Genomic DNA, 15,501 nt, shown 5'->3' on the forward strand with positions numbered 1-15,501 from the left:
AACCCTAGAAAATTAGATTCCTGCAACTACAAGAAGGACTGCCTAGCTGAAAACCCCTGCAGAGGAAGACCAGAAGACGACAACTGCCTTGGCTCCAGAAACTCACCGGCCTGTCTCCTGCCTTCCAAAGATCCTGCTCCAGCGACGCCTTCCAAAGGGACCAGCGACCTCGACATCCTCTGAGGACTGCCCCTGCTTCGAAAAGACAAGAAACTCCCGAGGACAGCGGACCTGCTCCAAGAAAAGCTGCAACTTTGTTTCCAGCAGCTTTAAAGAACCCTGCAAGCTCCCCGCAAGAAGCGTGAGACTTGCAACACTGCACCCGGCGACCCCGACTCGGCTGGTGGCGATCCAACACCTCAGGAGGGACCCCAGGACTACTCTGATACTGTGAGTACCAAAACCTGTCCCCCCTGAGCCCCCACAGCGCCGCCTGCAGAGGGAATCCCGAGGCTTCCCCTGACCGCGACTCTTTGAACCTAAAGTCCCGACGCCTGGGAGAGACCCTGCACCCGCAGCCCCCAGGACCTGAAGGACCGGACTTTCACTGGAGAAGTGACCCCCAGGAGTCCCTCGCCCTTGCCCAAGTGGAGGTTTCCCCGAGGAATCCCCCCCTTGCCTGCCTGCAGCGCTGAAGAGATCCCGAGATCTCTCATAGACTAACATTGCGAACCCGACGCCTGTTCCTACACTGCACCCGGCCGCCCCCGCGCTGCTGAGGGTGAAATTTCTGTGTGGACTTGTGTCCCCCCCGGTGCCCTACAAAACCCCCCTGGTCTGCCCTCCGAAGACGCGGGTACTTACCTGCAAGCAGACCGGAACCGGGGCACCCCCTTCTCTCCATTCTAGCCTATGTGTTTTGGGCACCACTTTGAACTCTGCACCTGACCGGCCCTGAGCTGCTGGTGTGGTGACTTTGGGGTTGCTCTGAACCCCCAACGGTGGGCTACCTTGGACCAAGAACTAAGCCCTGTAAGTGTCTTACTTACCTGGTTAACCTAACAAATACTTACCTCCCCTAGGAACTGTGAAAATTGCACTAAGTGTCCACTTTTAAAACAGCTATTTGTGAATAACTTGAAAAGTATACATGCAATTTTGATGATTTGAAGTTCCTAAAGTACTTACCTGCAATACCTTTCGAATGAGATATTACATGTAGAATTTGAACCTGTGGTTCTTAAAATAAACTAAGAAAAGATATTTTTCTATATAAAAACCTATTGGCTGGATTTGTCTCTGAGTGTGTGTACTTCATTTATTGTCTATGGGTATGTACAACAAATGCTTAACACTACTCCTTGGATAAGCCTACTGCTCGACCACACTACCACAAAATAGAGCATTAGTATTATCTATTTTTACCACTATTTTACCTCTAAGGGGAACCCTTGGACTCTGTGCATGCTATTCCTTACTTTGAAACAGCACATACAGAGCCAACTTCCTACACTGGTATTCTGGCCTAGGTTTATGGAGTCAGCAGGTAATAAGATTTCTAAATTTAAGTACAACCAATTCGAAAGTTGGATTAAATCTGTGAAGAAAGTAGAGACAGGGAGAAATATCTGGGAGGGAAGATTGTTGCAGAGGTCGATTCTTTTTTGTTTTTTTTCAGAAGGAGGTGGCCCTGAGGTACTGGATGGTAATCGAGGCAGGGGAAGAGTCTCCCTCCCTTCCCGTGAGGAGGTGGGGCAAGGATCAGCCTACCTTGGATGTTTATCATCTTTGTCAAGATTCAATTACTTTACTTTGGGGTATAGTCAAATCAGCTTCTTTAAAGAAGAATCTTTTGTTTACCCTGCACTGGGTATGCTGGTCGCCGGAAAGGATAACCGCTATGGGAAAGGATAAGAAGAACTGCACTTGATGTGCAGAGGAGAAGGCAAATGATATCCACATGTTTTGGTTGTGCCAGAAATTGGGCCCTTTCTGGAACCCGGTAGAAAGGGTGTTGAAGATATTTTGTACGGAGTTGGAGTTGAGCCTACCAATGATAATCTTTGGGGGGCAGTGCAAGGAAAACCTAAACAAGTCGCTAACTAGGCAGCAAACCCACTTGCTTTTTGTCTTAATATTATTAGCCAGATGAGAAATCTATCTTAAATGGGAATCTTCATCTGCCCCTACTGTACAGGAATGGGTAAGGTCAATCAATAAACTAAGCTGTTTAGAACGTAGTGGTCCATTAAACAAGAGATGAGTTTTGGATTCTTTGGGAGAACAGCTGTCAAGAGATAGGTTTTTAGGAGTTTTGGTAGAATGGAATCCTATGATTATGTAGTCCCACAAAAGACGCCACCAGTCTTTGGACTGTGCGGTAAGGTCTTAGGCTGGTGATGTTTTGAGAGGACCCGCAATTATATTTAACATAATTTTGGCTGAATACGGCCGAAGGGTTGGGGGGTGTGCCGGGAGGAGGGGAACCAAAAGGATGGTAGGGTGTCTCCTCCCCTAGGCACTAACCCACGGCCCCCTTAGCTGGAGTGGAAACTTATGAGGACAAAAAAAAAAAAAAAAGAAGGAATCTCCCTTGGAGTGAAGGAGTCACTCCCTGCATCTGCAGGCACCAACTGCAACGACGACCGGCCGCGTGAATCCTCTCTCCTGCAACTCTGCGTGGATCCTGCAACACAGGTGGCGGTCTTGAGTGGTACCATTGGTCCCCTCTACCAGCTTTCCAACTTGGGAGGTGGTGAGTCTTTGCCTCTCCTTGCAGGACAGTACCCCTGTGCACTGCGTCTCTTGCAGCTACCAAGGCTTGTTGGCTCTACTTCCAAGGGATCTTCAGGCTCCTTGTAGCCCCATCCTCCAGCACTCTTCCTTGCCAAGCGCAGTCTCTTTCTTGCTGCTCTAGCTACGTGGGACTCCTATCCAGGTGTGCTGAGTGGGCCTCACTGCAACTCCTGTCCCTGCTGCGTGAGAGCTGCCTGTGAAGGCTTCATCCTCGACTTCGGGTTCTCATCACTCCCCTCCTCCTCCTCTTCTCACTCCCCTCATTGGGTTGAGTCCCCTCGGACCTTCCTGGTTCCCTCCAACTCTTACTCTGCAACTGTTGTTCAGACGTGGGACATCGACTACATCACTTCTGGAACTCTTCTTCTGCTCTTGTGCTGCATAGCCAACTCCTGGTCTTCACCATCGACCTGGTCCTGCATCTCTAGAAGGTTGGGTAGTGGCTCCTGTCCCAACCGGACACTCTAATTGGAACTGGACTTGGTCCCCTTCATTTGCATGTTCTTTTCTGCCAGGACCCATCTTCTGTTTCTTCCAGTCTTGCTTGTGTCTTGCACAATCCTTTCACAAAGTTTATCTGTGGGCTTGGGAAAAGCCAGGTACTTACCTCGTCTCTCCTGGTCGCTGGGGGGCACTCCGATACTTGCCTTCTGGGATTCCTAGTTCCTCCAGCTCCCCTCTACAGATTCCACTTGCCTGACTTTCGCATTCCATTTTTTTAGTATATGGTTTGGTCTCCCCGAAGGTCTCTATTATTTACTGTTAATTCACTGTTTTCTATTGCTTTCTATGCCTATTCCTGATTACTAAGGAGTAAATAATAGTGTTTACTCACCTGCTAGTAGAGTATTGCCTATACAGTATTTTAGTATTTGTTACCATAATAAAGTGCCTTTATGTTTGTAACACTGTGTTTCTTTGACGTGTGTAAGTGCTGTGTGACTGTAAGTGGCATTGCATAAGCTTTGCATTTCTCCTAGTTTAGTCTTGGCTGCTCATCTGCAGCTACCTCTAGAGAGCCTGGCTTCCTAGACACTGACAACACCGCCTAATAGGGGATACCTGGTATAGGGTGATAACACCATAGGTGCTCACCACATACCAAGCCAGCTTCCTCCACTGGTTACCCCACAAATAAACGTTTAGGATACAAGTTCTGCACTCCGATAAAACTTGTTATGCCTTCTTAAAAGCAATTGTACATTATTTTGCCAGTTGTATTTTTGCTGCCTGTTTGCATGATGGCTGCCTTGTGAGGGAGAGAATTCTCAAACTGGTAGACCTAAATTGGCGATAAATGAACAATCAAGGTTTTACACCTCATTGGTTCATTTGGGAAAGTTATGTCCTGTGCCATAGGAGTCCTTCTGTCTATTATCACTGTGAATGTCTGTACACGAGCACTTAGTTACGTGTAATCTCACAGATACTGTAGTAAGCAAGAATTGTTGGTGTAAGCTACTCCCTTTGACACTCTTTGGAGATATGGGTTTTGCACTGGTAATCTTTACTAGACCATTGTAGGAGGACCTGGCAGATGTAATTCTGTGCCAAAGTCTTTTAGTTTCAAAAAATATCCCTCTACATGCATAGAGGATCTTGGGAAAGCCCTCTTTGTTCTGTTTGAATGTCATTCAGATTCTCCATACCCCCCCCCAACAAGGCAAGGCAAAGGCATTGGTTGTTGTGTTTGCCCGTTTCTGCCACTGGCTCTGTTGCCCTCTCCCTTGACAGTATCAATGTGTATGTCGATTTTAGCCACTGGCTCTATTGCCCTGAGAGTAACAGCGTTTTGCCTGTTCACGTGGGAACATGTGCCTTAACATGAGTGCACTTCTGTGCTTGTGCTAGTGGTGGTCAGTTTTCAATTTTTTTTTTTTTTTTTTTTTTTTTTTTTTAAATAGATCCCTCTTTAATTTCCTTTCTCCATTTTTTTTTTTAAAGGTAGCATGCATCTCCCGATACATTCTCTTGGGCCTCTTGCTTACCATTTCTTTAATCTGCATTGTGCTATATATCACTTGTGGTCACTTTTTCTAAACAGGCAGCAATCTTGGAATGGTATTGCCGATAATGTATTATTGTTTTACTTGTACAAGATGGCAGTCATGTTTTAAAGTATTATTTTGGCTTCCCTGAATCAGTACAGCAGTGATGCTGTATACGCATTGGCATCTGAAGATGGCCCCCCAGTCCAGTGGTTAGCGAGCTGCTGGGTGGGAATGGTATTCTACAGTGTATCTTTGTGTTTTTGCTCCAAGATGGCCAGCATGCTGCTCCTGAATGTGGCTGCATTTTTTGGAACTTTAAAACCACAGTACACGGTGAACAATACCATATTAGACTGCTACAGCTGTTATATTTAACTTTGTGGCAAGGATATGCCCGCTAACTGTAGGTGGTAGTGTTGTTTTTTCCTACTTCTGTATTTCTTTAAAATGTATCTGCTGCATCCTTGTTTATTTTGTGACTCATCCCTGCCACACCCGCTCATCCACCCACTGACCCATTTGCAGTAAAACAGACATGTATGTTGATTTGTTTCAGCTGTGCCTGAAGAGGCACTTTATAAGCCAGACCTATTGACATTGCCATTGCTTGTTCTTTAATCTATCTTCTTTATTTCCCAGAATGCCACAAGGGATGCTATGATGGACCACAATGTCAAACATTTATTGTACACATTCGGCCAGGTGCCTGGAAGGTAAGGTGGGGGAACACGTACTTGGGGAAAGACCAAATGTCTCAGTTTGTGTATTGTATTCCTTTAAATGGCAATATATGTTTTTTGCAGCGAGAATGAAAAGAAGAGCACCCTTGATCAAGCATTCAGAGTGGTTTTGGAAGAGGAAATTGTAAGTACATTGCCATGAAATACAATTGTATTGGGGTTCAGAAAATAACTTTGCGTCAAATTACTTGAGAGGGGGCGATTATACAGAGCATTCCATTTGATTAATAGCCACCTTAATAATTCCTATTATGTAATGCCCTCTTCTCTGCCTGCCCAGCATGTGTTATATTATCAGCATGTTGGTGCACATGGGAGGTTAATGTAACCATCAGCATTTGAAACAACTACATTTCCCATGACACTGTCCGTTTTTGCAATAAAGATAAAATAAAGGCTCATAAAAATGACTTCTTAGGTTGATGGCCTAGAAAAGGTTTTGTTAGGCAGCAGCAAAAAGTTGCATGTTGTTGCTGGTTTGTTCATGTCATGCCGAAGTCAAGCTGTTTAAACGTCTGCTGTTAAAGGTCCTAGTGAAATTTATAACAACTTGATATGTGTAGTACATTTTGAACCGCCTTCGTAGTTGTCCTAGATACTGATTATTTTTTAAAATACCTGTCCATTGTACTGTTGTCTTGAAGCTAGGTTATAGATTGAGGAAAACACATACAAAAAAACAAGAATGGTAAAGCCAGTAAGTTGTACAATGTGTATGACATCTGAAGTCAAAATGTCAAGCCTAAAAGCTTTGGCAATGCTTGTTTGGCCTGCAACACTGGGGAGAGAGTGCAAAGGCTTCTACCGATTTCATAGGCTTCTAAAACTGGGCTTGCTTTCTTTTCTGTAGTATCCATTAATCAAATTAAATGTTTTTATCGCTCAATGACAAGTGCTGCAGTGCCACTTAATGGTTAATTATTGGAGTGGTAAACCAGTAATGTTGAATACCATTCCATGATGGCTGCCATATTGAAAATCAGTCATTGAGTGGTAAGGCACCATTATTATGTTATGTTCAAAAGATTTATAGAGCGCATGGCTGCCCTAGCATTGGGGCTTCCCAGCACGTAGCATTGAAATAAGGTTTCACACAATGGAAATAAGCAAAGAAGGAGAGCTATAATGTAAGAGCCAAGCCACGTTATAAGCTGTTTCCTAAAGCAAAGATGATCCTCTGTATTCCTTAAGTCCAGGGGCAAACTATTCCAATGGTAGGTGCCAAGAACCGAAAGGAGCAGCCACCTAATCTTTCTTTTAAACTATAGAGTCAACACCAGGTTTAAGACGGCTGAGCAAAGAGCTTTTTTTGGGTAAATAGGGCTGCATTAGTCCAGAGAGAATTGGGGCTTCTGATTGTAGGAAAGTGCCCCTTTTGACATGGTCACCCCCACTTTTTGCCACTGAAGGTTTTTGACTGAAGGTGCACTGGGTTCCTGCTAACCATGTCCCCAGTGCTAGTGCTCTTTCCCTAAAACAAGTTAAAAGGTCTAATTGTGTACAATTGGCACACACTTTAGTACCTCTAAGTCCCTAGTAAATGGTACCTCTGATGCCTGGTCACTAAAGAGGGTCCCTAAGGGCTGCCGCATGTCCAAAGGGAACCCTCGCCCACAAACTGCACACAACCTGCCATTGCCGACAGCATGTCATGGTAAAAGCCATAAGTGAAAACCCGACATGGCACGCTCATTGTGTGCCATGCCACAAATCACTGCTTCAAATGTTAGTTACCCATACAGCTAGCCTTTGGAGTCCTAAGGCAAGGTGTATTAATTTCGATTTGCATTGTTCAGCACTCCGTCCATCATCCTTTTGTGTTGTTTAAGTTGCCCTAAATGGGAAGGGTATGCCCAGACGTGGGTCCCTTGCTCACTGTGCCACTGGATTGAAGCTAGCCTGCCTGATGAAGGGTGAAACCCTGAAACCTGTCCCAGGATGCTTGTTTCTGGTCCAGGGAGGACCTGGCTTGGCAGTTCGGGCTGAACTGTTCCCATGAGGGAACAGGGTCAAGACTGATTTGCATATGGCTGGGTCCAAACTGGGGTGGCATGTTGAGCAAAAGAACAATGGATTAAACCCAGATCTGTGACTGGGGGTGAGTGTTTGCATTGTTCAGCACTCCGTCCATCATCCTTTTGTGTTGTTAAAGTTGCCCTAAATGGGAAGGGTATGCCCAGACGTGGGTCCCTTGCTTACTGTGCCACTGGATTCAAGCTAGCCTGGCTGATGAAGGGTGAAACCCTGAAACCGGTCCAAGGATGCTTGTTTCCGTTCCAGGGAGGACCTGGCTTGGCAGTTCGGGCTGGACTGTTCCCATGAGGGAACAGGGTCAAGACTGATTTGCATATGGCTGGGTCCAAACTGGGGTGGCATGGTGAGCAAAAGAACGATGGATTAAACCCAGATCTGTGACTGGGGGTGAGTGTTTGCATTGTTCAGCACTCTGTCCATCATCCTTTTGTGTTGTTAAAGTTGCCCTAAATGGGAACGGTATGCCCAGACGTGGGTCCCTTGCTCACTGTGCCACTGGATTGAAGCTAGCCTGGCTGATGAAGGGTGAAACCCTGAAACCGGTCCCAGGATGCTTGTTTCCGGTCCAGGGAGGACCTGGCTTGGCAGTTCGGGCTGGACTGTTCCCATGAGGGAACAGGGTCAAGACTGATTTGCATATGGCTGGGTCCAAACTGGGGTGGCATGGTGAGCAAAAGAAAGATGGATTAAACCCAGATCTGTGACTGGAGGTAAGTGTTTGCCTGCTCTGGAGGAAGATGTTATCACCTCCTCCAGCAGGATGGCTAGTGAATCTGCATGCCAAGGCCAGGGACTTCAAAGTCATTCCCTGCCCTGAGGCCCATTTGGCAGCAGGACAGGTGGGAAATTAGCTATGTAAGGAGGTGTTACACTGCCAGTCTAGTCACACCGCTAGGGTGGGCAGGCCTGTTGCGCTCCACGAAAGAAGGGTTCCACCATCTTGTTTTTGGTGTAATTAGGAATTTTGGGATAGGGTTATGACCACTCCCCACGGGAAGTGGTTGTAAAGCAGTTGTAGTCACCCCAGGGGTAAGTAGCCCATTGGCTACAACGTTACACTCCCCTAAAATGGCTCTAAATTGAGTATTTAGGTGGCTCCCTCACACCAGCACCTTTGTTTCATCTGACTGAAGAAGAGGGAGGATAAAGAAGAGCCGACCAACTCTGTGGACTAGCCTGGACTTTTGGTGCCAAACCCTGCCTACCTGCTGCTGTCCTGACAGTCACCTGAACCTGACTCGTCCTGCAGCTGTGCATCTACCAAAAGCCTTGAGGGGCTGCCAGCACTGTACAAACCAGCCAGCATTTCACTTGGAGTGGCGGAGCCACTTCCCTGCAACCGGCAGGCACCGACCGTGACACTCAGTCCACCAATCTGATGACCACCGGGTCGACCGATGCAGTCACCCAGGAGGAGGTCACGATGCTCCGGGTGGACAGACCGGTCTCCCTACGAAGCTTGGAGATGCCAAGCGCACCAGAAGTTGCCCTGCGCCAATACCCGTGGTACCAGAGCAGTTGCAATCACCAAAGCTTGTTTTTGTCTGGACACTCCTGCTGCCAAAGGCCAACCTGCCCGCGGGGTACGACGGAATTGGCAAGGTTGCCAACGAGACTAGGTTTAATCAAACACCATGAGCGCCTTTGACTCGTAGGACCAGCTGACCAAAGCCATCTGCACCAGAGTGCCCTGGCCCAGGTCCCCAACTATAGACTGTGCTCCTTTGCTCCAAGGACCCTCACAAACTTAGCCCCCTTTTGGGAGCTCCCAGACTTGTCCCTCTCTGTGGCCTGTTTCTAGGTGTACTCCCCCCCCCCCCCCCCCCTTCCCCTGCCCCCTATTTCTCCAACTGTGCTGTTCAAGAGGCACCCAACTCGTCCAGCACCTCTGAACTGATGGTGGTTCTTGTGACCTTGACCCCTTAGCACCCTAAGACCTAAAGGGGACCCCCGAGAGACCTCTGCAAGTATCTGTATGCAGTACGTTTCTTCTCCATTGAAAAGCATTACTGCGTAAAAGCGCATTTCTGTGTAATACTTACCTCACTGTGCAAAGTAGTATCTCAAATAATACTTACCGTATGCTGAAGATTGTTGGTGTCTAAAACTAATATGAAAAATTGTTATGGTTTTCTAAAATTGGTCTCGAGTTTCTAGAGTGTCTCATTTATTGACTGTGTTCAGAAAATGCTTAGCACTACCCTCTGATAAGCCTAAACTGCTCCACCTACAGTACCATATTAGAGAGCATTTAGAGTTATTATTTTAACCTCTCACAGCCAATAAGGATCACCTGTGCTATCTGCATAGTTTACCCCTAAATTGGTACACTGCATAGAGAGCCTGCTTCCTACACTGATGCATTCATGATCTTATGTGCAGTACTTAAGACTGTACACTGTAGGTGCTTCTTGATGGGCATTGGAGTTTCTGAAGGAGCCCAGAAACGGAACAAAACTTAAGGAGCGAAAACAGTAGTGTGGCAGCTGCATTTTGGACCACCTGTAGCCTCTTAATACTCAATTTCTTCGCCCCTAGGCACAAGATGATGAATAAGAGATTGTTTAATCACTGAGAAGAGAATGCTAACAAGAGAATAAAAAATACATGCTACAGGAAATAAAGCATTTTTTTTTTTAACCACCCTATACTTCTTTACATGCTTTTATTGGTGCTCACTCCCCAGTGCCTCTAGCATGCTGTGGAACTGATTTCACATGTGAAATAGTCCCTCTTACATTCGAGAGTAGGTGGAATGACACTCCTAAACAGCCAATAGAAAAACAATGAGACTAAAATACTCCTGTTCAAGATGTAATTGACCATGTCTCGAGCCAATAGCTGAAGTTTCTGGTGCCGTAGTAGTTAATGGGTGAAGAAGGCTGTACCACAGACTCTTAAATTAAGTTTAAATATTTTGTTTTCCATGAATACTGCAAGTGGAATGCACCTCCAACCTAACAGGCATTGGAACAGCTATAGGTCTGGCTTGCCTTTTGAGTCTTAAGTAAAATGTTAAAGAAAAGCCAGATGTAGTGGGCGGGGGGGGGAATAGAAAACAATGTTTGCTTTATCTGTATAGTGCATATATGGCTAAAGAATGTAATATGGGATGATTGGGTGTACTATTTAAATATAAAATAGTCCCTCTTGCTTTGCAATCCAAACACTCCGAAGATGTAATAATACACCAAACAGCCAATTGCTTGAGGCTCAAGGGTAATATTCCTCACGGTGCCCCCAGAGTCTGCTCTATGTATATTTTAAAGAATTGGTACAAATAAGTCTTGCAGACAGGTGAGCTGTCAACTGACCTGAACTTTTGAGGAGAAATATGGCACTAGAATAATTATCAACTCATTATTGGGAAAATGTTGACCATTTGCTCTTCAGAATGGCTTATGTTTTTCAATCAACTTTATCGAAAATCCCCAAAGCCTAAAAGTACTGTGTGGTTGATTTTACTTACTTATTGTAGTTGATACATTTAGTCTAACCTTCAAGCAAATTCATTTTAACGTATTTTGGTATGAGTAGTATTTTTTTGTCTTGGGGATGTTGCTGGTATACTTTAAATTAGTTTTTTCTTTTTTTAATTATTTTTTAAATACATGGTGTTAATCACCCTTTAGGACCTGTTTTTGCATTTGTAATACTCTAAAGGTCTATCAGATAGTTCAGTATATTTCACAGATCTGTAGTTGAGACCAGGTTTGTCAATGGCAGTAAGCAAGTAAAGCCACACTGTCTTCACCTGTTACATGATCTTTGTATCACTATTTTTCTGTTCGTTACTGAAAAATGTATTTTTAGTTTTCTCTTTGCTCCTTTTTATTTTTTCTATTTCGCGGGGGTGGTAAATGCTTGGTTTTGTTTCAATTGAACCCATACGTCTTTCATTGACGGAAACTTTCCAGTATCTCCCAGCTTCCTCTCAAATGCCATTTCTCCCCCTCCCTTTTTTTGTTTATCTTACCCATTTGCTGTGCTCCCTTTCCATTTGTGAATATTTTGTGACCTTTCGTACTTACTCTTCGTTCCACTTTCCACACCTCTCTCTGCTGTTATCCTTACGTCAGAATTTGTGGCTGTTCTTATTTTGGATTTTTCTGCTATCTTTTGGCCGGTGAAGGTAGCGGTTTGTCTCCACCTAGACATTGGTGTGTCAGTGTGTGGAGTATTTTTTAGGATTCCAGGACAGTCAAGGATTACTAGGCCTCGGTTGTAAGAGCAAACTATATTTATCACTGAAGTCCTGAGGCCTGCACTCCAGATGGGTGACCAAGTACTCCCTGTTATTTGAAAAGAAAAAAAAAGAAAAAAAACCTATGACGCAGAGTGAAAATTCGAAGATGTAGCACATACTGGGCTTGAAGTCTGACACAAAAAACAAACATTTATAGCTTTTACGCTTTATATAAGTTAGTGTTTGATTCTGTGTCACATGTTATGCTTTTGGGGTAGGAGGACTGGAGTCGGATATCTTGAGATTTGCCACGCATACAAGCTCCACAACATAGCAGCTTTGTTTTAACTACTTTTTTAAAAGACTGAGGGGCACACTTCAAATGCTGAAAAAATTATTTTCAGAATTATGATAACCTGTTTGATTTTGAGACCAGTTTCAGTATAAATTCTTGTGTGGCCAGTGCATCTGCTGTGAAGTTCAAATTGCCTAACAGAACCTACCAGCCAAAGGATACAATGCCAACCCTTCATTTGGCAAGTTAAATGCCTTTGGGAGTTTCTGGTAATGTTCTTTAATGGTGACCACATGTTCAGTAAGGTTCTCTTGTGCTGTGGGCACCAGGCATTGAAGTCTAAGTCATACAGCTGGAGTCCAAAGTACATTAGTCACTGGACTACTCATTTTGGACGGTGACAGGAAAGGTGCCAGTATGCCCCTGATTTGACTTAGTGATGTTCAAGGTCAGCGACTTTGTAACTCTGCACCCACCAGTTTCTGTGTAAACTTTGTGACTTGGAGGCAAATACAAGTCTTGTGGTTCCTACAACGTACTTGAAAAGGGGCTAATACTCAATTGGCAGCTGGCGTGTGACTGTTGTTCTATCCTTAGATTCGATTGCTTTATCCCTGGAATCACTTGGACTCTAACAGTAATTCAAACTTAGCTCTGCTCACTGTTATTTCGGTCACTCTTCCTAATAATCACAGTCCAGTGTCTCCCATAGGCAAGCAAATCTTTCTCTCCATGTAGATCAACAGCTGCTCCACAGTTTTGTCCTGATTCTGAGGGGAAAGTACCAAGCTACAGAGGATCTGCTCCTGGATCTTCCACAGTGTTATTTTCTACACTGTCTTGAAGGAAATCCTTGCACATGGAGAAGAAATGTTAAACAATGTACTAATTATTATGTCAAGTCCTTAACCTTCTCTGATGACAATACGTAGTCCATTAGATCTTCTCAAACTTTTCAATTTGAGGGTCCCATCCAGTTTTAGTGTGAGAATCATGGCTAAGGTGTGATCAGTTTGTGCGTCAGGCCTGTTTGGTTGCCCGCCCTGAATGTCGCTAGATCTGCCTCGGGTAGTTAAATGAAATGGCTCTAAACAAAAGGCTGTTCGCTACAGAAATGCTGATCTCCAGTATGAAATGGGAATTTCACCATTTGAGGGAGCATTGTGGCCACTTCAAAGAGCTACCACCGCCTTACCCACAGAGACAAATGGTTTCAGTGGGTTGATTTGAAAATATTGCATACATGCAGGATACCAGATTCTTGATGGACCCTGGGAAGCTTTACACAAAGTAGTCTACCATTTTAAAGCACTGTCACATGTGGAGTCCATTCACTTATCTAGCCCTGCATTGTAAACTGCTTGTCTCTACACACTTATACATGCGCCTCGTTTTACTCACACATGTTTGAGACATGATGGATGGAGGCAAAGAACCCCAGTAATGGAGGATTACACAGACTTTACTATCGGAGAGGTAAGGCCAACCAGCTCCCTCTGCGCAAAGATAAAAAGGCCACAGCCCGTCTACGCATAAATTGGGTTGAGAAATCTGTAGTCCTTATCCTAAAGAGGGGTATTCTTTGGATGCCCCAATGACCTCATAGTCTAACTCTCTCATATGTTTACGGAGGACAACCCTTCTTGGACAAACAGGATTGTCGAACTGGCTGGGGGAAAAATGCACAGTACTTTTCAGAAATATACAAGGGGAGCACAGCACAGTTTAAAAAACAATGCAGAGGACTTTCATACTAGCAGTCCCCATCTATATGCTGGTAGAGGCATTTGTATTCCTCGGATTGCTGTGAATGTTATCCCATTCTTATTTTCACATAATAGTATTGAGAGTCTGTAGGAAGTTGGCTCTGTATGCACTATTTCAAAGTAAGGAATAGTATGCACAGAGTCCAAGGGTTCCCCTTAGAGGTAAGATGGTGGCAAAAAGAGATAATACTAATGCTCTATTTTGTGGTAGTGTGGTCGAGCAGTAGGCTTATCAAAGGAGTAGTGTTAAGCATTTGTTGTACACACACACAGGCAATAAATGAGGAACACACACTCAGAGACAAATCCAGCCAATAGGTTTTGTTATAGAAAAATATATTTTCTTAGTTTATTTTAAGAACCACAGGTTCAAATTCTACATGTAATATCTCATTTGAAAGGTATTGCAGGTAAGTACTTTAGGAACTTTGAATCATTACATTAGCATGTATACTTTTTACATAAAACACAATAAGCTGTTTTAAAAGTGGACACTTAGTGCAATTTTCACAGTTCCTGGGGAGGTAAGTTTTTGTTAGTTTTTGTCAGGTAAGTAAATCACTTACAAGTCTCAGGTTTGGGTCCAAAGTAGCCCACCGTTGGGGGTTCAGAGCAACCCCAAAGATACCACACCAGCAGCTCAGAGGTCAAAGAGGTGCCCAAAACGCATAGGCTTCAATGGAGAGAAGGGGGTGCCCCGGTTCCGGTCTGCCAGCAGGTAAGTACCCGCGTCTTCGGAGGGCAGACCAGGGGGGTTTTGTAGGGCACCGGGGGGGACACAAGTCCACACAAAAAGTACACCCTCAGCGGCACTGGGGCGGCCGGGTGCAGTGTAGAAACAAGCGTCGGGTTTTCAATGGAAATCAATGAGAGATCAAGGGATCTCTTCAGCGTTGCAGGCAGGCAAGGGGGGGGGCTCCTCGGGGTAGCCACCACCTGGGCAAGGGAGAGGGCTTCCTGGGGGTCACTCCTGCACAGGAGTTCCGTTCCTTTAGGTGCTGGGGGCTGCGGGTGCAGGGTCTTTTCCAGCCGTCGGGAAATGGAGTTCAGGCAGTCGCGGTCAGGGGGAGCCTCGGGATTCCCTCTGCAGGCGTCGCTGTGGGGGCTCAGGGGGGACAACTTTGGTTACTCACGGACTCGGAGTCGCCAGAGGGTCCTCCCTGAGGTGTTGGTTCTCCACCAGTCGAGTCGGGGTCGCCGGGTGCAGTGTTGCAAGTCTCACGCTTCTTGCGGGGAGTTGCAGGGGTCTTTAAATCTGCTCCTTGAAACAAAGTCGCAGTTCTTTTGGAGCAGTGCCGCTGTCCTCGGGAGTTTCTTGGTCTCTTGGAAGCAGGGCAGTCCTCTGAGGATTCAGAGGTCGCTGGTCCTGGAGAAAGCGTCGCTGGAGCAGGGTTCTTTAGAAGGCAGGAGACAAGCCGGTAGGACTGGGGCCAAAGCAGTTGGTGTCTTCTTTCTTCTTCTGCAGGGGTTTTTAGCTCAGCAGTCTTCTTCTTCGGTAAGTTGCAGGAATCTAAATTCTTAGGTTCAGGGGAGCCCTTAAATACTAAATTTAAGGGCGTGTTTAGGTCTGGGGGGTTAGTAGCCAATGGCTACTAGCCCTGAGGGTGAGTACACCCTCTTTGTGCCTCCTCCCAAGGGGAGGGGGTCACATCCCTAATCCTATTGGGGGAATCCTCCATCTGCAAGATGGAGGATTTCTAAAAGTTGGAGTCACTTCAGCTCAGGACACCTTAGGGGCTGTCCTGACTGGCCA

The 15,501-nt window shown here is 45.4% G+C and overlaps 1 protein-coding gene across 2 annotated transcripts in view; it reads left to right on the plus strand.

Moving 5' to 3' along the window:
- The window catches only part of THOC1 (THO complex subunit 1), a 467,835-nt gene that overhangs the window by 52,725 nt on the left and 399,609 nt on the right, over nt 1-15,501 (plus strand). For both annotated transcript variants that reach the window (XM_069219988.1, XM_069219989.1), the window contains exons 2-3: nt 5,367-5,440; nt 5,531-5,591. In XM_069219988.1, the coding sequence (XP_069076089.1) occupies nt 5,367-5,440; nt 5,531-5,591 (135 nt within the window). The remainder of the gene's footprint in view (nt 1-5,366; nt 5,441-5,530; nt 5,592-15,501) is intronic.

This window comes from Pleurodeles waltl, chromosome 2_2 (assembly GCF_031143425.1).
Source record: "Pleurodeles waltl isolate 20211129_DDA chromosome 2_2, aPleWal1.hap1.20221129, whole genome shotgun sequence".
NCBI lineage: Eukaryota > Metazoa > Chordata > Amphibia > Caudata > Salamandridae > Pleurodeles > Pleurodeles waltl.